At 31.8% G+C, this 23,573-nt stretch overlaps 1 protein-coding gene across 2 annotated transcripts; it reads right to left on the bottom strand.

The window, feature by feature from the left end:
* Nucleotides 1–2,070: 2,070 nt before the first annotated feature.
* Nucleotides 2,071–15,267, bottom strand: LOC145744720 (MAM and LDL-receptor class A domain-containing protein 1-like). Of its 2 annotated transcripts, none has more exons than XM_082562648.1 (33): nt 14,973–15,267; nt 13,047–13,356; nt 12,482–12,696; nt 12,183–12,229; nt 11,650–11,752; nt 11,450–11,567; nt 11,098–11,279; nt 10,801–10,922; nt 10,584–10,677; nt 9,974–10,144; nt 9,787–9,890; nt 9,473–9,563; nt 9,049–9,258; nt 8,730–8,892; nt 8,537–8,645; nt 8,191–8,455; nt 7,947–8,081; nt 7,485–7,624; nt 7,180–7,326; nt 7,043–7,069; nt 6,885–6,936; nt 6,638–6,772; nt 6,337–6,512; nt 6,080–6,232; nt 4,861–5,947; nt 4,593–4,785; nt 4,295–4,512; nt 3,991–4,209; nt 3,669–3,902; nt 3,447–3,565; nt 3,162–3,308; nt 2,955–3,045; nt 2,071–2,844 (listed from the first exon to the last, which is right to left on the bottom strand). In XM_082562648.1, exons 1-33 carry the CDS (start codon nt 15,037–15,039, stop codon nt 2,642–2,644), a joined length of 5,847 nt encoding a protein of 1,948 aa, XP_082418774.1. In that variant the 5' UTR covers nt 15,040–15,267; the 3' UTR covers nt 2,071–2,641. The 2 variants fall into 2 exon arrangements, with proteins under 2 accessions (XP_082418774.1, XP_082418775.1); XM_082562649.1 differs by having other exon boundaries at nt 12,195–12,229.
* Between the last annotated feature and the right edge of the window lie 8,306 nt (nt 15,268–23,573).

Genomic DNA, 23,573 nt, shown 5'->3' with positions numbered 1-23,573 from the left:
TACTGAAAATTTTTGCGAAATGTTTTATCTCGAATGTTAGTTAGGCCAATGCGCGTCTAATAAAATACAAAATTTTAGGTTTTGAGATTTCATAAATTTTTAATAAAAGTTTCATAACTTTTATGAATATTAATATTTTTGAAAAATATTTTGTAAACACGGTAATTGGACCTGTGCGGTTCTAACACAACAATTATTTTTCGATTTAAATTTTTTTATTTTTTTTCAAAAAATTTGTATGCAATATCATTGGCCAAAAATATCACGTGACCTAATTAAACCCAAAATAAAAATTACCTTAAACTTTTGTTTTACTGAAAATTTTTGCGAAATGTTTTATCTTGAATGTTAGTTAGGCCAATGCGCGTCTAATATAATACAAAATTTTAGGTTTTGAGATTTCATAAATTTTTAATAAAAGTTTCATAACTTTTATAAATATTAATATTTTCGAAAAATATTTTGTAAACACGGTAATTGGACCTGTGCGGTTCTAACACAACAATTATTTTTCGATTCAAAATTTTGAATTTTTTTTTTTTAAATTTGTATGCAATATCATTGGCCAAAAATATCACGTGACCTAATTAAACCCAAAATAAAAATTACCTCAAACGTTTGTTTTACTGAAAATTTTCGCGAAATGTTTTATCTTGAATGTTAGTTAGGTCAATGTGCGTCTAATAAAATACAAAATTTTAGGTTTTGAAATTTCATAAATTTTTAATAAAAGTTTCATAACTTTTATAAATATTAATATTTTCGAAAAATATTTTGTAAACACGGTAATTGGGCCTGTGCGGTTCTAACACAACAATTATTTTTCGATTTAAAATTTTGAATTTTTTTTTTTTAAATTTGTATGCAATATCATTGGCCAAAAATATCACGTGACCTAATTAAACCCAAAATAAAAATTACCTCAAACTTTTGTTTTACTGAAAATTTTTGCGAAATGTTTTATCTTGAATGTTAGTTAGGCCAATGCGCGTCTAATAAAATACAAAATTTTAGGTTTTAAGATTTCATAAATTTTTAATAAAAGTTTCATAACTTTTATAAATATTAATATTTTCGAAAAATATTTTGTAAACACGGTAATTGGGCCTGTGCGGTTCTAACACAACAATTATTTTTCGATTTAAAATTTTGAATTTTTTTTTTTAAAATTTGTATGCAATATCATTGGCCAAAAATATCACGTGACCTAATTAAACCCAAAATAAAAATTACCTCAAACTTTTGTTTTACTGAAAATTTTTGCGAAATGTTTTATCTTGAATGTTAGTTAGGCCAATGCGCGTCTAATAAAATACAAAATTTTAGGTTTTGAGATTTCATAAAATTTTAATAAAAGTTTCATAACTTTTATAAATATTAATATTTTCGAAAAATATTTTGTAAACACGGTAATTGGGCCTCTGCGGTTCTAACACAACAATTATTTTTCGATTTAAAATTTTGGATTTTTTTTTTTAAATTTGTATGCAATATCATTGGCCAAAAATATCACGTGACCTAATTAAACCCAAAATAAAAATTACCTCAAACTTTTGTTTTACTGAAAATTTTTGCAAAATGTTTTATCTTGAATGTTAGTTAGGCCAATGCGCGTCTAATAAAATACAAAATTTTAGGTTTTGAGATTTCATGAATTTTTAATAAAAGTTTCATAACTTTTATAAATATTAATATTTTCGAAAAATATTTTGTAAACACGGTAATTGGGCCTGTGCGGTTCTAACACAACAATTATTTTTCGATTTGAAATTTTGAATTTTCTTTCTTATATAATACACCTATTTATAAGATGCAATCATGGTACATTCACTATATATGTACTGTCTGACTGTACAAGTTGTTGATAAACAGAGCATTGTAACATATACATAGTTTAACGTATACCAGCCTTACAACAGCTGTTTACCAAGTGTCTGATAAGGCAATCAAACATGCTCGAAGTAAGGTAAGCGAATTTTTAGTAATCTGCGCTTTTTTTTAAAAATCACTGAAAAAAATGTCTGTACCTATTGTTTTATTTTTAATAATTGAATATAAATATTTCTTAATTTATAATTTAATAACGAATATTTTACAAAACAAAAAAATAAAATTAAACAAAATATTACTATAGTTAAAACACTAACATAAATACGTAATGGAACAAACGAAACATATCACAAACACAGAAGTCTAATAAATTGCGTTGTGATTAGAAAAACAGTTGAAACTATAACAACAAAACGTAATTAAATATTTAAAAATCAAATAAATAAGATTAAACCTTTTTAAGAATGTGCAGACCAAACTAATATTTCCGTCAAATGAAACATGTTTGTGTTTAGAAATTCTTTGTTCTTTTTTTTTAGAGGGAGTTTGTTCTTTTGTTTTTAGAGAAAAAATAACTTAACTGGTCACAGTAATTTGTTGGTTTGCAAACAACCATTTCTAATGTTTTCGTACAGCCAATAATCGAGTACGAATAAAGTTTTTATTTGTAAATAGCAATTAAAGTCATAATCCTTATATGACCATAACAATTTGCATAATTTAACGTTCCTCTTCAGAGTAAGAACCAGTGAGGCAGATGGCAGGTTGATCACGTGATACCATAAAATGGCGCCACAATTTTGCTATTTAATCACAGCGTGTTGCAATAATAATTCAACAATATAGGTTCAAACATCATTTTATCACAGCGTGAAACATTTCTGTAGACAACCTTTTCTTGCGCAGAACTACAACATCTAACATAGAAAAGGTCGGAGTTCACGCAGCCAGTTGCAAAGGTCTGAGATTGTTGATTGGTATTGGTAAAACGTAGATTTGAATTAGCACAGGCATCTAAAAAAATAAATTAATATTTAGAACACAAGCCCTTTGAACATGTAGACGTAATCGAATCATTATTTTAGATTAATTATATTTAAAAATATACAAATAGCCAAACTTACTGCATTGCCCAGGCAGGATAACTACGTCATCAATTGCAATATCGCCCCTGTAACCTCCCCCCACAAAAGCTTCAATACGGAATAAAACGTCCTTGAATAAAAAAATTAAAATTAAAACATATTTGTAAAGCAAATAAATTACATCAAGGCAATTGCTTCACTCAAGCTTAATATTAGGTAAATTATATAAAGTGTTTAATAACTTACAATTGCGTTAGGTTTGGGGGTAAAGTTCACTTTAATTCGTTTCCAATCTTGGCCTTGGTCACCGCTCACCCTTCTAATATTAACTGCTGAACGCCTTCCGCTGGTCAATTTTTGAACAGTTCGAATACCGAGTTGACCAATTTGTTTCTAATTAAAAAGTTTACATTTTAAATGCAAGTGCCAATTCAAAATAAGTAAAACAACACTTCGCGTTAATCGTTATTTAAATATTTTTTTTATTTTGTTTATGTTATACTACGAGTTGAAATAGTAATATTCACTTACCCCAAACATATTGTAGTTAATGTCCACGCAATAAGGTATAGGGTATAGTTTAGCACTTTGAAGGCTGGCAAATTCATTTCGCTTACGCGGGCCTGATGTCTCGATGTACATATAGTAGCCTGAACATTACAAAATATTAGTTTTTAGCGTAGGTTTTTAAAATCGCATAATGAATAAGTAAAGGTGTATTTAGTTTTAATTTTAATTTAACCGTTTATTTACCTTGGCCGGTAGTATGATCACCCCTTGGTCCGGTTTGTAAACTTCTGGTTGAGCCTTGGTTTCTAGTCCAATCAAAGTTGTCAGTAGTTTTATGCTGTACCCAGCCACACATCACCTCTTTTGAACGATCGTTAGACGGGACATAGGCCCCAAGATCTCTGTTGGAGTTTCGAGTAACTGGTGCAGGTGGAACTTGTCTAACGCCTTGTTGACGGCCGGCATCAAATGTACAAACTGCAAGTAAACACAAACGTTAATAAAGTTACAATTCCGACCTTTTGATTAAGTATTACTTAAACAAAAACCAAGATAAGATGCTTACATGACATTCCGGCTATCAAGGTGCTTTCTAAAGCTAGATTTCTGGCAGCAGCACTTGGAGTCGTGGTTCGTGTTGTTGCTCTAACAGTTGTTGATGTCGCTGTTGTTGTGGTAGTTGTTGCAGGCGTGGTTGTTGTTGTAGTTGATTTAGTTGTCGGCGCGGCTGTTGAAAGCGGACGAGGCCTTAATGCACCGGACAATGAGCATAAGTTGCTGGCATCTGATAAATACAAGTTGGAATTAGAAATTTGGTTTGTTTACCAGTTTTTGATAGCTTAATAAAACGAAGCTTTGTTATTACTTACCACAGGGGCCTTCAGCAGTGCAAATATCATCCAGAGCAACATCACTTTGAAAAGATGAGCCTCGAACTCCGCTAAACTGAAGTTGTAGAGAGTCGCCCAAAAACGAACTCTGATCGATTTCAAACCGCGCCATTTCCCAGTTAATGTTTTGCGACCCAATTTTGTTGTATACCAAATTGCTATCAACGATTTGGCTTTGTTGAATTGACTTGCGAGTACTAAAATATAATATTATTGTTTAATTTCAAGTAAAGTTTTATTGATTGATACATATCGTAGCACATCATTATATGCATACCTTATGGTAGTTGTAGAAACAGTTCGGGGTGTAAAAAGAGCATGTATGTCTAAAGAACCAATTCCCTTTCCAAACATATGATGCCAGACAACAACGCATCGTTTACGGTTTGTTACAGATAAAGAAGGAGTTTTTATAACGGCTGAGTCATTTATTTGTCGAGGACGACTTCCCTCAATATAGATGTAGTAACCTGTTTAAAAATTCACATTTAAAACTTTGTATGATAAGTTACCCAGTTGTTTCAAGTACAAACTATGTATATTACCTTTTCCAGATGTATGATCGACTTGGGGACCTGTACCAGGACTTGGCGAGTTTGTAGTTATCAGAGACCAGTCAAAATCATCGTTAGTAACTTGAGTCATTCCACACATGTTCCTCGATTCGAAGTTGCAGGAGAAATCTGTTGGATATTGTGGCCTTCTAAATACAGTGGTTGGTATTTGTGTCGTAGTTGTTGGTCGACTAGTTGTTGTTCTTCTTGTAGTAGTTGATCTCCTAGTAGTAGTTTTTGGCCTTCTTGTGGTAGTTGTTCGCCTGGTTGTAGTTGTTGGTTTTCTGGTAGTTGTAGTTGGTGTAGTGGTGGTCGTCGTTGTAGTTGGAGTTGTAGTGGTAGTCGTTGTAGTTGGTGTGGTCGTAGTAGTGGTTGTAGTTGGTGTTGTAGTAGTTGGCTTTGGTGTCGTAGTAGTGGTTGTAGTTGGTGTAGTGGTGGTCGTCGTTGTAGTTGGAGTTGTAGTGGTAGTGGTAGTCGTTGTAGTTGGTGTGGTCGTGGTAGTGGTTGTAGTTGGTGTTGTAGTAGTAGTTGTTGTAGTAGGTTTGGTCGTGGTAGTCGTTGTAGTTGGTGTTGTAGTGGTAGTGGTTGTAGTTGGTGTGGTCGTAGTAGTTGTAGTAGTTGGCTTTGGTGTCGTAGTAGTGGTTGTAGTTGGTGTAGTGGTGGTCGTTGGTGTTGTAGTGGTAGTGGTCGTTGTTGGTGTTATAGTGGTAGTCGTTGTAGTTGGCTTTCGTGTCGTAGTAGTTGGTCGCCTGGTAGTTGTTGTTCGTCTGGTCGTTGTTGTCCGCCTAGTGGTGGGCGTTGTTTTTTTGGTTGTAGTTGTTGGCTTTGTTGTTGCAATTCTTAGGTTTGCTGCATTTTTACAACCTCCAGATGTTATTACAATGTCGTCCAAAGCGATATCTCCTGTGAAACTATAACCAACTTTTCCTTGGAAAATAAACTGAACCGCTCGAGATTGATCACTTGATTTAAATTGAAAGCTTTGGGGAATCCATTTATTACCCTGGTCACCTTGTTCAACAAACTGTGCTTTAAGAACAGATGGCGTTTTGTCAGTCATTTCTTCTTTGCTGTAAACCTGTAATTTAAACAACGTCACATTATAAAACAATACTTAAACAATGAGCGGAATTAACTAGGTTGTAATTACTTGTTAAAATTCTATGGAATTAAATCACAACACATCTTAGTAAAATCGTGTTAGGCTTACCTTAAATCCTCCAATTCCAGCACCGTACATATGCACGTAAAATCGAACACAATATTGTCCAGGAACCAACTTTGGAGTAACAAGTTCAGCGTAATCATTGATCTGACGTGGGGAAGATGCTTCAATAAACATGTAAAATCCTTCCTCCGTTTTCTAAAATATAAATAATAAAATTAATCTAAAGCCTGTGGGAACTATATAAGAGATTTCTAGAAAAGTCACAAGCTAAGTAATATCAAGACATTGTTATAAGTTACCTTAGTATGATCATTTGCGGGTCCAGTACCACCACTTGTCGTCGTACCACTATTTTTCTCCCAGTCAAATTTATCTTTATCAGCTTGTGTAAGGCCACACATACCCTTGTCCGTGTCAAAATCACAAGAGAAAGAAGTTCTAAGTTTGGGAGCTGCAATACCGGTAGAGTCAGAATCTAAAAAAAAACAGTAAGCTATGTTTAATTTAATTCATATTCCCTTTTGTGATATTTTTGTACTGTAACGCCAATACTTTGTTTATGTTAATAATAGGTACTTCAGGTTTTCTAATTTAACTTACCGCATTCGCCGTCAGTGATAACGATGTCATCAATAGCAATATCACCGGCATATCCTGTTCCTGTGGTAGCCTCAATAACAACCCTGATTTGAGGATAACGACCAGTGCTACCTCGATCTCCTACGATTATAGAATCTGAAAGCAATGATGTATTTTAAGTATTGGGTTTTAAGTATTACAGTCGATTTCTATTTTGATTACGTATTTAAAATTAACAGAAGAAGATTTAAAATGCTTTTAATTTTACCATGTGCAATGTTTGTTCCAAAGTTGAAAGAGGTTGCAGGTGCGTCTTCGTACTATAAAATAAAATACAATTTTAATAATTAAAAATTATTTTTATAACGTTTAAAATGTTTTTATTAAACTGGGGTTGAAGTTAGCCAGATTTTAATCTTTACTTACCGGTAATTCTTCTGGTGCTTTATTTTCCTGAAATTCAAAAAAAGAAACAAATTAATTTTAAGAACAAAACTAATAAGAAGATATCTACTTCGCATTACTTAGCTAATAACATTTAGTTAATTAAATTAGTTACTAACCTCTTCGAAAGTATGAGGGTCGCTGCTTCCAATCTTTTTAGAAAGTTCACTCTTGGAAACATCAACAGACAAGGAACGCCAAGTGTTTCCTTGATCGCCAATCTTTTCATCAAGAACTTTCGACACAGAGTTAATTACTTCAGAAATCTAAACAAAAATGTTTGAATATTAATATTACTTTTGTAGTAAAAAAGTTATTGGTTTGGATAGTTACAATACAGATAATGTTTTACAGCTTAATTTAAATTTTTACAATTTTTTTTCTTATTTTCTGTAGTTATATTTAAATCTTTTATTTTATTTACCTTAAGTTTGCCAGTCTGTTTTCCCCACATATGGTAATGCAGTTTTAAGCAATGCGGCCCAGTTGTTAACAAAGGTGAAATAAGCCTTGCCACGTGGCCAATTTTTCTTGGCGATGAAGCTTCGATAAAGAGATATTTACCTAGAAAAAATTAATTAAATTTTTATACCTCCAAGAGCCACTTAAGCAAAATGTTACAATTATGGTTTAATATTTTAAGTGTATTGTGTGAAATCGTGAGAAAATAAACAAGTTCACTTAAACTAAACGCGTTCAAGCATTCTTTAACACTTGCGGGAAAAATAACATGACTTTTAACCTATGTTCTTTTACAGCACAATGTAAGTATATTACCGCCCTAGGCACCCGGCAATAAATATTTCCTAAACTGTTTGGATAACTAGACTGAAATGTCAACGTGGTCATGATCTAAGCTTGAGATAGCGATCAATAGAATTTGTACCTCGAGGGTTAGAACGATCACCACTCGGTCCTGTTGAATGACTTGGTGTGCTCCCACTTTTGTGGCTCCAATCAAAATTGTCTGAGGTCGATTGTCGCCACCCGCAGAAGTTTGTATCAAATGTACAGTTAATACCTGAGAATATAAACAAATTGGTTAGTGATTCATTACAACCAAAGTGATCGATACTTTAATCAATCTTGTTGTTACAATAAAGCAAAGAAGCTTGGAACATTGTTTTTACTTGAATATACTGGCGGTGGTGGCACTGTGCTTCTTGTCGTTGTGGTTCTAGTTATTGGCCTTGCAGTTGTAGTTCTTCTTGGTCTGGCTGGGTCAGTTGTTGGTGAGGTTGTTGGTTTTCGAATGGTTGTCCAAACGACAAGTCTTGGTGCGGTTGTAGAAACAGCGCTGTCGAACGAGCACAAACCGTTGCTTATTTTGATATCATCAATGGCAATATCGGACTGGTAGAAATAGATGTAAGCTTCCCAGTAGAATTGTACTGACTGTTAGAAAATACGTGTTTATATATTTGAAAATGATTTAAAAACGCTTTAACAGATTTAGAAAGTGGTTTGTTAGGCTACCTGAACGTTCGGTTTTCGGCGATAAGAGAGAGTCTTGGTGAACCAGTTTTTGCCTTGGTCTCCGTGTTTTTCCCATAAAAGAACTTCGTGACCATAATCGTCAGTAGTTCTAAATATAAAATAAGACATAGCTTAATTTAAATGCTTCTTAAAAACCAATATCATGTGTTAATATTTATTTGAATGTACAAACCTTTTCTCAAAGGCATATAATCTAAGACCGCCCATATAAGGTCCCAGCATGTGGTAGCTGAACGTAACACAAGAACTCTGCTGGTTGCTCATCCACGGGGTTCGAATGATTGCATTGTCACCAGGCCGTGCAGGGTCAGAAGATTCAACAAACATGTAGTAACCTAATATTTTTAATATTAAATATTAATATTTTTAATATAAACCTAATATTAATATTAATATTTTTAATATAAACCTAATATTAAAGAAAACTACATATAAGAACTGAACACCATTTTTTTGGTAAGAATACTAGGTCTCAAGTAATAAACATTTACCTCGCCCAGTTGTGTGATCTCCACTTGGTCCAGTCGCTCGACTTGGGGTTGGTAGCCTTGTTCTTTCCCAGTCAAGTTGATCCAAGTTGTCTTGGGTAAGCCCACATGTTCCTGCTTCGAAGTCGCACTTGAAACCTCGGGATAGCTGAGCAACGATTGGGGGCAATGTCGGGAGGACCATAGGAGGAGGTGGGGTACCAGGGGAAGAACCTAAACAAATACAAATTATTAAAATACACTCTACCATAGTATGTATGTGGTTTTACTTATAAAAGCTGTTAATTTTTGTTTGTATTGATATCAGTTTAAGCCTACACGCTTAGGTCAATTTCTAAGCATTGATGTGTCGTCACTAAAAGCCTTAAAGTTGATAGGCAAAATTTTTTTAAGTGTTAGTAATCTCGCAAAAAATTCTTTCTCTTACTTTCTCGGAAAACGGCGCGAAATCCTGTGTTCGTGTCGCGCCTGGGGTCAGATGTGAAGATAATGAACATGTTGTTACCAGTACTTTTGACCTAAAACATAATGTTTTTAGTTTAATTAAGATTAAGCTAATATAATTAAATTATTTTGTTTAATCGACAACACAATTAGTTCATGTGAAACACTGCATTTGACAATGATAAATGCAATTTGTTAATAGCTTTATATAACAATCAATTAAGGGCAAGTTCAAAGCGCAAAAGGTATGTATTGCATAAGTGCTTTATATATCTAAATAGTACAAAGGATACTTACAACTAGGTCGGCACTTTGCGTTCCACAAATAGTTTTTAAAACAGGCGCTGCACCATTTACTCCGTCGTGAATTAAAATTGCATCATCTTGACACAAAGTTGAATCTGTGACAAAAACAACAAACATTAAGGAAAACGCAAAGTGAAGGGTCAGATATTAATAGTGCTGTGTTCGAGTTTCAACCCACCTTTAATATCAACGCCCTTAAAGGTGACTCGAACATATTTGTTGGGTTTGACTGTGATATTCCAAGTGCAGTGGGATTCTTTGGGGTAAGGTGTCGGGTAGTTGGGACTGCTGAATGATCCACTTGCTTGATTGACAAAATCTTTACCACATCTGTCGTAGGTGCCAGGGGCTAAAAAACAATATTTTAATTTGAATACTGCGGTATTGATTACCTGGAAAACTAGTATATATAACATAGATTGCTAAGAAGATTCCGAAATGCATATTAAGTTTATTTGATTATGACCTTTAACGATAAGATCGTCAGCTAATATTTAATATAATTTATCAAGAGTATATCTGTAAACATTAAATCGCATAAATCTAAAGGAATTTTACCGGTTGAATTGACTAGATAGTTTGTATATTGACAAATCAAAATGTCAAGCAAGATATATCAGACTTCACCAAGCAAGCGACAATACATTAACAAGCTACTTTTATAATGTACAAATTGTCAAATCATCTTATAATTCGGGCGTGTCCGGCATGATTTCAAACCAATTAGCGTCGATAAGCGGACGATATTGTTATATTACATAGAATTATCTCCATTAGCCTGCACTTACCGCAGTTGTAAAGGTATTTAATTTCCTCAATGTCATAGGCACTCATTCTTTCCCGCTGACCAATATGAGGTTCCGGCTTACGCTTCGGCGTTACCTTAACATTAAACATAACATGGAATTACATTGCTGGTAAATGAAAAATGACTATTGTAATCAAATACAGTTAATAAAGGCTGTGATTCATTAGTATGGTTAGGTTATGAACTTGTTAAATTACCTGGATAGATGGAAGGTAGACCTTCTTTGAGAAAGCATTCTTGCTGTAGTGCATCACACTGTTGTAATCGTATACAACTAAGTTCTGGGTGTTGTTGTACTTTTCAAAGTTCATTGACATATCTGCACAAAAAAGTGTTGCATTTAGAGTGATATATGATATCTTGATACAACCTATTTGAAAACCAATAGCACTCAAGGTGGTTAGTTCAACAATCTTATTCTTTAAACGTTTTTTTAGAGATTACATTTTGCCAAAAGGACTTGAATGTATTAAAGTAATATGCTTTGTTTTTACCTTTTTGTATGTTTTGTTCTAGAATTTTAACGTATTGGTCTCTGTCGCTACGCGAATGCTCATGTTGAAAACCAACGACATGCATAAGCTCGTGAGCCACAATGCCTTTGGCTAAACAACCGGGAATTCCGAGGGAGACTGTCTGTGCCGAATAACCGGTCCTGCCTACGTAGGCCCAACACCTTCAAAATATATTTTGTTATTGCAAAAAGTCAAAGCGTAAATAGAACACAAGATAATATCTGAAATGTAGGATGTTTATCAAGCTATTTTTAACAATTTGGCAGTAAAAAAATAAATTTTATTCAAAAGATTTGAGGGGAAAGTTAGCTGTAATTTTGTAATAATTTACCCTTTCACGTCGTTGATAAAAATATATGCAATCTCCGTTCTTCTTGGCACAAATCGAATACATGTGTGCTTTGAGTAAAGAGCCATGGCGCTTTTGATCGTACCGACGTGTGTTCGATCTAAAAAAAGAAGTCGTGACTTACTAAATTGTTTTAGGTTACATAATAAATTAATGTATTGGTTTTGGGTTTGAGTGCTTACTGTATTTGCTGGACATTTTGAACGGGATTCGGACAAGTCCTCTGTTCGCACCTACAGTTGTTTTTGGCCATTTGTCCCCGCGAGCTGCATTGAAGTTTTGTCTCTGCAATGAAAATAATATATCATACCTATTTGCTTAATTAAGTTTCTTCCGCCTTTGTTATGGAAGCCAAAATTTGCCCTAAGTCATGCGGGCGACATTTTGCTTATAGCCAGCAAATTTAGGCATTTCGTGACATTTTTTAAACTAGAAACTAAAACTGGCATCCTGTCCTAGATGTCATACTCTGACAGTTCCTTGATTAATCTTTGTTTAAATCGATGAATTACGTTGATTGTTAATCAAATTCAGGAAATTCCACCGTTACAGAATAATAATTATAACAGTTTGGCAAAAAAATCCAATTTTAGATCATATATTCGTGGTAATAAAGATTAAAAACGCATCAAATAAAAACCAACTTCATTGAACCGGTTGTGGACTACGTCATTGGAAATAATCATATTATAAATAATGACAAACAAATACTAACCTCCAATTTAACAATATCCCCTTCACGCATTCCAGTGACGTTCAGATCTATGTAAAAATAAACGTATTTACATCATAAAATTTTGCTGCATTAAACAAACAAGCCAAAACTTTGTGCGTCTGTAATGTTAACGTTATTTTTATGTGAACCCATCACGGTTTGGTTTAATAAATGTTGAAACGGTGGAAAAAATTAAACTATCACGTACATTTTACAGTTTTAACAATTAAATTTAGATATGTTTTGCTTTGGAAAAAAAACTAACAAATTTTAGCGATTTTTAAACTAGTTTTACTTACGTTGATTGATACTGACGATCCTAGAGAAAGTGTCCAAAGATTCAAAGTATTTCTTAATATTGAGTTCTCCTTCTTCATCTTCATCAACGTATCCCTCCTTCTGTTCCTTCTCCAGAACTTTCTTTTCATCTTTATTGTCATCTTCGGAAGAGATTGATTTCTTGCTCGGAAGTTCGTTTTGGACACTGGCTACAACAACAACCTGTTCTCCAAGACTGAAAAAAAAAACAAATTGTGGTTGTGACTTAAGGTTAAGGTATTTGATATTGATATCATAAAGGAACTGTTGTTTGTTAAAAATGTCACATTATGCAGGAGAAATGTATAATTGCGTAATACCACTGATAAAAACAGTAAGTTTTTGATATACACGTGAAAAGGATTAAGTGAAACCCGGACATTGCTCGAAAAACCCGCAGAAATTCTGTGATTTCCAATGAGATAATTTTAATCTTATTTTGCAATAACATTTCTTATATATATTAGTTGTGGTAATCTGGAAATTTATCTTTTCAAATAAAAACAAGTTATGCCCTTAAGAATATATCAGTTACTATATGCTTACCTGTTATCAGTTTCGTTGGCTTGCATATAGTCTTCATAATTTCCATACACCGGAGGTGGTGTAGTTTGTGGCGGAGGATTTGCAGCCAGTGGTTTATTAGGCGAAACTTTGCGTCTTAAAAGATTATTCAGAATGTCACTGACTGAAAATGAGCCGGTATTGGGTCGAACCACCACAGCATCTAAGCTGGCATCGGTTGTTATTGGTTCGTTTTGTAAATTTTTTGAGTCTAATATTGTGGGTTGAATATTTGACCGTCTTAATCGACTTATTTCTTCTAATTTCTCGCGTGCAATTGAACTAGAATTTGCTGAAAACAATAACACATTTTAAATTAAAACTTATTTTTTTAAACAAAGTTATAACAGGTGTATATATAATTATATAAAGATTTAATTATCGGTTTCAACAACAGGCTGAACGAGAATCCTGTCAAAAATAGCGATTAATCTTATTACGTAGATTTGAAGTGAGGCCATAGTTAGGCGATGACATAGCCTGCACCAAAATGAACAAAATGTAGCTTCGAACATTATAAAAGACCAAAGTGATATCTCTTATGCGGTTTTGTATTCTGATTACATATGTGGGAGTTAGCCATTATCCCAACACATCAAGCAAGCGTACTACAAGCAGGTAGTTATTATCGTTACTTAAGGTTTCAATCTAAGTGCGCAGTGTCTTTGAATGTGAAGCCTTACATCTGTTCTAGATTGGAGTTCAACTGTAATTGGGAGGTCGTTCTAGTTGTGGTTGCTACGTAGGAAGGAAGTGGACGCACTATGCCCTCGAAGTCTTAGGCTATTTCGAACAAATTACTTAACGCACTATGACGTAATACACGATGTTAATGCGCTTTGTGACGTAATAATTAAGACATAACAGCAAGTCAAGCCGGGTTAATTTTTTTATTTTCTAATTTTTTTTTAATTATTTCCGAAAAACTCAAATGCCTTTTTATGAATGGTTTTTTTTTTAAATCAATTTCCCGCAGCGGAAAATTGTAAAGTTTGCGACGTCAATATTTGAAATGTTAAAAGTGTAAGTAAGCTAATACTAAGAAAACATCGTGTTTCGTTTTTAAAGAAAACGTTTAAGAAAATCTGTACAAATTTTTGAACAAAAGTTTATCAAAAAATATTAAATTGAAATCATTATTTTGATCTAGTGTGCAAATTATATTCGCGTGCGCTGTACTTTATTTAAAATTAAACTTTTAATTTCATAACAACTCAAAGTGTTATTAGCAATTGTAAATTACAAACTGATTAATGTTATTAAATTGATACCGGAGCACTTTGTAAGCGCGGCGGGCTTTTAAATCCTTAATGGTCGAAGCAATTTAAATGTATCATAAACATATTAATAATTATAAAAGCCTTTTAATACTGATTGAATTAACGTAAGCAATGGCAGGTCAACTTTAAATACAACCCGACCGCCAATCTCTAATATTTACGTTAAACGGTCAAAAAATTTGGTCTTGATTTGAGATCAGAAATCCGATAACGAGGCCTTAATCCATATTCTACCAGGTAAGTTAAGGCTTATGGCGACAATTACCGTCAACTACGGACCACGGTTCGCCGAAAGCTGTTTAAGATTTACAAAACAACGCAATGCCAAGACTTATGCCGAATAAGTTAACTTACGCTCTTACAAAAAGTAGGTTTTTTCATAAAATTTAATTTTATAAAAAAAAAAATTAAGAACCGTAAAAGTAATAAGAAATTTGGCGAGGGCCGTAAAGGTAAAAAGCTCGTTCGAGGAACCTAAACTACTAATGATCATATCTATGTTATAGAAACGTGCGATGTCTGCTATTATTCAGTTTGAAACCAGGCCCGAGTAATTAGATTTTTTTTAAATTTACCCTTATTTAATTTTGTAAACTTTATATTTAATTAATATTTAGTTGCTTCTTACCTGATAAAATTGAGATAAATAATATAAATAATGCCACTGCGGGCGATTGATTTAAAAAGCGAATCATTTTTTCTTCTGTGTTTCAGAATTTCGTATTTTTTGTACTTCTTCCAGAAATTAAAAATCGTCCCAAGTATATTCGTTTTCTTACAGTTTTCAGTTTTTTAATATTTCTTCTGGCGTTTATATTTTTGTTTACCGTTTATTTTATTATGTATCTAAACAAAAATAAAACCAGATATATTTCCCCGATCTTAAGAAACTTCAAGTTTCTAAAATAATTTTTTGTTTTCTTGATATCTTTCAGCCAATGTATCTGATAACCTTATCTCAACATTTAAACACTGACTTTATTTGAAAAAGCAGAGGTGCACGTTGTTATATAACGCCGGGCAGCATCGAATTCTCAACCAGGAAAACGAAAAAGAAAAAAGGCAAATGCCCGGAAGGCATCGGCCAATGAAATTACATCATTTGTTAATAAACTCGCATAAGCGCTTAGCATTTTTGTGCACTCAGAAAAAATAGCGATTTTTAAGCTAAGTGCTCAATATATCACAAGCAAGCTTACGCATAAACGTATTGTTTCTCCTTTAACTTGATTTGGAAATTCTAGTAACAGACAATCACACTATTTTTAACCACAGGTCGTTTTACTTTACTTTCAAATGCGTCGACATCTAATCACATTTAGATTAGAAATATCTAGATTTATTTGTGATCTGTTTTTTGTTGTGGGTTCAAATTATTTATGACTAGTAGGACTTATTTAGCAAAGTGACTTTCATTTCTAGTAGTACAATAAATACTAATTCAACACACGACTTTATGATTACTGTTCCAAAAAAATTTCATAAGAAAAACAACGGATTAAAGTTTTATAACTAAATTTGAACATTTTCGAATAGCCATCATTTTTTTCCGTTTTTTTATACAAATATGGTCATGCTAAAACTGAAACAAAAATTCAAAATTAGCTAATCCAAATTTTTAGGAATATTCGCGTAAAAAATTATATGCTAACCAGACCGCGATTAATTCTAACTCCACATATTTGTTAACCTTACCCCATAATAAAACCATTATTATAGAGTTTAAAAATAAATTTAACGGACATAACTGTGTTATATAATTACTACCCAAAATTATCAGCATTTTTGCAAAATATTTTTGACAAATGGAGCTAACGTTTTAGTTAGCAAATGCGCCAGAAAAAAGTCAAATTGATTAATGTTGTAAAATTTTGTTATTTGTTGAAATTTTACCTGTAAAAAATTTTGGCTACTAAAATAGATGACAATGACTGTGTATTAGGCTATCTATCTTTATGCTTACGTGCTCTAATAAGGTATAAACAAGCGTTAAAATAAAACAGTGGCGTAATAAATGACCGCTTCATTTGATAAGGAAGCAAAACATATCATAGATTCTTATTTCACCGTATAAGGCGAATTAATTTAGTGATTTTGAATTTAATTTTGCATTTAGTAAATTTTAATAAATTCAAAATGTCAGCTGTAAGCACGCAATACATTACGTAAATAGGATCAGTGTGTGTGTCATAGTGACAATACAATACCCGGCCGTTTAAACGCGGAATAATATATTAAAGGTTGTCAACATATTTTGGTTGGTTTTGCTAATCTAACTTCGCGCTACCGCGTTTTAGCAAAACTTGTTTTTTTATTTCAAGTTGTTTTTTTAACGACATTTCAGTTTAATTTTAATCAAAAACAATTAAATAAAGACCTGGTTAATATACATTATGACTTAGTTAATAAGAATGACATAGCTATTTTTAAATTAATGTAAAAACTCAATTTATTTGATGGCTGTTATGTTTTGTGTTAATGTATTTTTTACTGGTTTAATCCTTAATCAATAACGAGAAAGTATTTAGTGATGAATTACTTTAAAATGTGTATGCAAAAAACGAACCATAATCAACAGCGGATACGCGAAATTAAAATCACTCTTTTTCTTAGAAGCTTAATAAACAAATCAATTCTTAAGACTTTTACTTAAATTTCAATCACGATCCGGTTTGTCTGTGCAATAAGAAATTACCGACGGTCGTTAAGGAATTAATCTATACGTGAATTTGCAACAAAATACTTTTCTGTCTGCCATACCAGACATATCAAGTCTCTTTTTAACGTAATTAGGCTCTTTTTGTTTATTAAAAACATTATTGGCCGGTCTTTGATTTTATACAAAGGCATACATTAAAAACCAAAAGCATGATATGGCATAGCTTGCGATAACATATAGAAACTGCCATTCGAAATGGTGATAAAGCAAATATAAAATTAGAAAAATGAAAGCGGGGTCAAATAAATTCATTAAAAAAAAAACGTGTTTAGACATTTGAATATTAAACGTACAACGATTTTTTAATGTGCTTATTGTATGTAAAATAAGGTAAAAATTAAACAATAAGTTCTATATAAATACCAATTAGACAAATTAAGTAACGTTTACGGATATACAACTATATGAAACATCCGACTATACTTAACAAATGATATATTTATAGCATATTTGAAAACCAAAAAATGTCCTAAAATAATTTTTTTAAATGTCAAAATCAAATTTAAAGTTTTGGCAATTTTGGGTAAGGCGTGTGACCCAGCGTTTAATTATCATAAATTAGCAAAATTTAACGTGAATTATTTTCTACGAAAATCACTTTTTTTGTTCGATTATAATCATTAGGGCAATTAAACGCTATTAAAACTTGGTCTATAAGTGTTTAGTGTTAACATTTCTCACCGTTATTAAATATGCTAAAAAGACACAAGTTTCCCCAAATAAGAAAAATCAACTTTAAGAAAAAAAAAAAATTTAAATTAAATTAAATAAACAAATTCATACCGAGAAAGCCAAGATGATTCCGTTTAAGATATTCCTTATATGGAATTGCCTTGAAATTCGTTTAAAGATGTCTTTATTTTGGGCTGCAAAATGTTTAAAATCGTGATATGGCTTTAATGCAAAACGTTCTTCATAACCTAAATACAAAACAAGTTAGTAAAAGACAATGCTAACCGTGCCTTATCACTGTTTAGGTGTTCTACAACAAAAGATAATCCGATTTCTGAGTTTTTTATAAATAAAATACAAACAAAAATGCGTTAAAATAATATAAGCTTATCAAGATTATTTTTAATTGAAAAACGGTTTTTGCTATTTTTAAACCAGTTGAACAACTAACTTAAAAACTTAAATTCTTATTATTATTTAAATATGCCATGTATAAACCTAAATGTTAATACTATCTTGCAATATAAATTTGTATTTTACTGTATAATTTTACGGTAAAAATGGGCTAAAAATATAACAAATTGTTTAGGCTAGTTTGTAAATTAAAAAAAAATAATAAATTTCAATATTAAAGAAATGCCGTTTTTAGCAATTAAAGTTTAAGCCGTTTAATAATCTTCTGTTTTGTTTATTAACAAAGTAGAGACCGCAAACAAACGCATGGCTCCTACAAGGTGCCTTTAATAAAATATTGACACCTCAAAATCGGAAACAAAAAATTTCACAAAATTAAATTCGTTTGGTTTAAAATAAGGCCCGCCGTCTATCTGACCTAGTTATTGCGGTCGTTATTAATTTACAAAACAGGTTCTATAAACAATTTGACGTAGCATTAATATTTATGTGTATGCTTTATTTTACGTATGTTATATAAAGCAGAGTTATAAAATTTTGCTTAAGTACAAACAACCAAATTTACACATACACATAGAGCGCTATTTTTTATCATTAATCAAATGTGTCAAGCAAAAAATTTAACATTTCAACGGGTAATTTCGCTTTGGCATATTCTAGCAAGCATGACTTTTTTAAACGTTTAAAAATTTAATTTTAACCAACGCAAAAATTAATACTGACTCCCCATGTTTGCGTAGTAATGTTTCAAAACCCACGTGTTTTTAATTATTAAACATTTTTCGTGTTATATTAATAGAGTTTCATACGTAAAAGTTACATTGGTTTTGCGTGATAGTCGATTAGATTCTAGTTTTTCTTTGTAATTAGTTAATAAGAAATGTCATTACGTGTGAAGAATTTGGAATGCAGGCCAAGTCGTGGGTGGGACCATGCATTTTTGCTAGTTAACTTTTTTAAAACAGCCTCAATTCTCTTTAAAATGTAAATCTCATCTTTAATAAATATTAATAAACGTGATGTTAATAAATTTCTTTTTTTTCATTTTTACGGTTTTTGTAAAAGTTTTTAAAAAAAATTAAAAAATGGTATAAAAATTTCTTGGATGACATTTACAAAAAAAAATATTAAAAATTAAAAAGTATTAAGGATTTGGAAAAATTGGCAAAAAGGATATGGTTTTTCTAAAAAAGTTTTAAAAAAATTAAAAATATGATACAAAAAAATTTTCAGATGACATTTACAATAAAAGATTATTAAAAATTAAAAAGTAATTGGAAATTGAAAAGGATATGGTTTAAAATTTTCTTTTGAGGTTTTAGAAATTTTATTTACAGGGCTATGAATGACATCATCTATTTATTTTCATGTGCGACTATTTCCTAGCAACCGCACAGCCCCTAAACATGTATCAGTAGCTACCAGTCGCGCCCAAAATTTCAAGAGAAAATTCTGCTTAACCAAAAAAAAAACTTTGAAGTTTATGTAAATTTGTTTAATTTCTTCTCGGAACAAATGTCATTGGGAAAATCGGTCGTGTTATTGTCCGAAAATCGACCACTATTAATACGAGAACCGCTATGTAAAAATAAACACGATTTTTAACACAACGTCTTGTACTTTTGTACTTATTTAATTACAGGCATTTTCTCTTGTTAATATACCTGTCAATCTAGTAGTAAGGTTTCTTTATTTGGATATATCGGTCAAATAATAAAGCGATTTGATAAAATTCTGGCAGATTTTGAATAAAAACTACAGATTTTTATCTTGTAATTTAATAACACCACGCGTTATTTATGGCTAGTTAGTAATATTATTTTCAAGAACTCAACAAAATTTAGTTATATTTGTATCGGAAAAAAACACGTAACATATTCTTAAATTTTGCAGATTTAAAATAATATTACTCAGTAAAAATCAAAGCTTAAAATATTAATAACGCCTACGTTTACTATAGTAAAACTTTTGATAATTGTAACCAGTTTTAATAAATTTAACTTGAAAAAAAACGATTAAAATAGACTGTAGACACAACTTAAATGTCAACAAGTTAAAAACTTTCCGTTATTGAGTCTATAGACCAATGTATAATATGTCATTTTACCAAAATAGATGTACATATTATTGTTATTACCTAATTTATAATAAATATACCAAAAATGGTTATCAAAAAATTTTAAAGGATTGCTACATTAGCAACTTAGTGTAATTAATAACCAGGTCAATCAATTAATTAAGGCATTATGTAATGCATTAACCTTTTAAGGGCTTGCGGCATTCAAAAGACACCGAATTAGTGTTAAAAATATTTAGGTAAAACACACATGCGGCGGTTTTTAAAGTTATTTTAATGAGTTTTATGTTGAACATGCCAAGATGTAAACACAGAAATAAACGAAGGGCAGATTTCTCAAAAAAGTTATTTCTCTCTACCTGTGAAATATAATGTTTAACATACACTTATCGAATAGTTTAATATAATCCCTACTAATTAATAGCTTGCACGTTTTAGCTATCTTTCACCGCTTGTTTTGGCCACTAGCCTATACAGGCTTTAAGTTTTTGCATAACATATAATTAAATGGACATTTGAATCTTTATTAAGTTAACCTAAGATTGCGAGGATTAACATTTTTTTGAGCTGTAAACATGTAATGTCAAATACATTAGGAGTAAGTTAAGTGTTCTAAAAATAGCAATAAATAATTGCAATGGTCATTAAAAATGCATACAATTTGGATAAGTCATTGCTTGGGAACTTATCGATATCTGCATTAAATTTCAATCCAACAGCTGGTTTTTAGAAATTCCTTTCCGGTCTAGACTTAATTTCCAAACCGTGCATCCTCAGTTTTATTATAGATACTTTCAGCAACAGGTTCTTATTTTCCTATCGGAAATTAGCAGCAGAAGTAAAGTTGCATAATTTCGGAATTCTGACTTTTTATTACCATTGATTGATTCAAATCTTTGATTTTTTCTCCCAAAGTGACATTTTTTGCACTAATTATAGTTTTTTGAACTATGCCGGGAATTTTAATTTTGCAATAAGAAATTAGACATAAATCAAAGATTTTGGCAATATGCATAAAAATTAATTAAAACAAATTTAGAAACTAAATTTCATTTCCTGTTTCGTGCTCAAAAATAAATTAAAAATTCGGCGAATAAAAAAATTTCGACAAAAAAAGGTCACCTTAAATTTTAGCCAAATTTGCATTTTCCGAAAAAATAAAATCAAAATATGGGCTTCCAGGAAAACATTTAACTGCGAACCTCAAAAATAGACTTTAATCCGTAATCTGTATTGTGAAAAAAAGATTTTATTGTGTTAAAACCTTAATCCACAATGGAAGGTGATAAGTCTAGTATATTGACTGTCATATTAGCCATTTTTGTGAATAAAAAAAACCGTAATCAGGATCAGACGATTTTTCGTTTCACAAAGTCTAGTTAGGCTTACACGTTTTTCGTTTTAAAATCTTAGTTTTAAGGAGAAGTGCCACCTTTATTTTACACACGTTCTGAAATTAACAATAATTAAAAGAAAATCCTGAAAAACAACACGACGCTCATATTTTTGTTGTATCATAACACGGTTATTAAATTTCGAAAATATATGAATGGAAAGGTCAAACGAACTGGATTGGAATATTTTTACAGGCCTAAAATCTGGTACTTATTTGCCAAAGTTCAAACAGTCAAGCAGAAGTGGTGTGCCTAATACAAAACGAGACAGTTGACACACATCTGGAATTATGCGTTTATTTTTAGATCATTTTCGACCAGCGCGGTCATGTTTTAATGATAAAAACCTGGATTTGAATTGTTTTGGCATTGATGTTGATTTTCTCAATTTAAAAAAAACAAATTATTGATCGCCTGAATAAATTTTCCCATAGAAATGATATATCAACGTACGTGTGTGATGTCATAATCCCGTACTGATGATTAATTAAAAAACGAAATACGCACGCGTAAGCGTTAAATTAAAAACAACAGGCTAAGTACGTAAGCAACTGATGGCAGCAAATAGCTAATCCGTTTTTTAGCCAATGTCAGGCTATATAGGACCGTCCTATAGGATTAAGTCGTTTATTTTTAAGGTTGAATAATCAAGTTTTCATAATGTAGCCTTATAAGGAGGCCTACATAAGTTCATGACTTAATTTTGTGTTTTGGTATAAACAAATTTTATTGTTCAATGATTAAAAATTGATAAACAACCTACGCTTTTACTCATAAATATTTATACACAAAAGTATTCATTTATACCGCAAAATTATTAAACCAAATTAAATAAACACTTAATGAGTGATTTTTTATAAATATCTAACTTTATAAGAAAATAAAGTCATGTTATTAGGCTGTACTGAAAATTCCATGATATAAGCGTTGTAGATCGTTATAAATTTAAGTGAGCCTGAAATAACTTTCCAACAAAGATTCCACACAGTAATGTGTCCAAAGTACTTTAACATGCCTTGTAAGATTACCACGGTTATTTACATTGGGACGATGAATGGCTTTAGCGCGGTAATGTTTCTGTGTTTATGTTAGTAGCGGTTTTGTTCTACATTAACTATGCCATCACGCACCGCTTGATTGTATTCGTATCAACACTATTAACGCCAACTGCAATCCATCGCTTCACTAATTAAAAATTCCAGGTAGCACAAGTCGGAAATCCCCTTTTTATTTCCTTAACCTTTACGCTGTGATGCAAATAAGAAAGTAAAACGCTTTTATAAAGTCAGTTCATTATCGTTGCTTGAAAAGCGGATAAGTTTGTTTACAAGTTTGAGAAACCGTTCCATGAAGAGCCTAGTACCTTCAAAAAAATATCTCATGAAATTTGAAAGTCATTAGCTGAAAACGCGCCACGCGACTTAATATGCTACATGAAGCTATTAGTTAACGCACATACAGGCTTTAATATGGCCGCTTGTATTTCCAAAATAGGCTTCTAATTGCAAGTAGAGCTGTAATTAAATCATAAGGACTTTGTTATGTCTGCTTGCAGGCATTTGAGGAATTTTCCAGCCTTACTTAAGATCAATAAGCGATTGTGAGCCATTTCAAAGCGATTTAGTGTAAGTTATTAACGCTGTTATGCCGGTGTAAATACTAGAAATCGGATCACAGTATTTCTGTTTATTTTAAATCCGCCATTCATTATAAAGCATTACGTTATTATATGTGAACACACCCAGCGTGTTTCGAATTCGCAAAGGTTTCAATACCACCACGACTATCAATCAACTGAATGTAAATAAATAATTGGACCTAAGTCAAGCAGGGTCGAAATGAAGTAAGTTCATATTTTTCGTTCTAAGATCGAGAGGACAAATTGGCCAAAGCTTAATTTTTACCTTCTCGATATAGTTACCTATTCCATTTTTTTCTAAATATGTTTTGACC

The sequence above is a fragment of the Corella eumyota genome, chromosome 3, assembly GCF_963082875.1.
Source record: "Corella eumyota chromosome 3, kaCorEumy4.1, whole genome shotgun sequence".
Lineage (NCBI taxonomy): Eukaryota > Metazoa > Chordata > Ascidiacea > Phlebobranchia > Corellidae > Corella > Corella eumyota.
Note: the sequence above shows the minus strand (reverse complement) of the source record. Positions and strands in the feature narration are given on the sequence as shown.

Bases quoted from the DNA above. Each gene is read 5' to 3' on its own strand.
- LOC145744720 (XM_082562648.1), bottom strand. From the start codon at position 15,039: ATGATTCGCTTTTTAAATCAATCGCCCGCAGTGGCATTATTTATATTA. The intron at 10,678-10,800 runs GTAATTTAACAA...TTTAATGTTAAG, and splicing joins TCTACCTTCCATCTATCCAG to GTAACGCCGAAGCGTAAGCC. The intron at 3,566-3,668 runs GTAAATAAACGG...TGTAATGTTCAG, and splicing joins TGATCATACTACCGGCCAAG to GCTACTATATGTACATCGAG.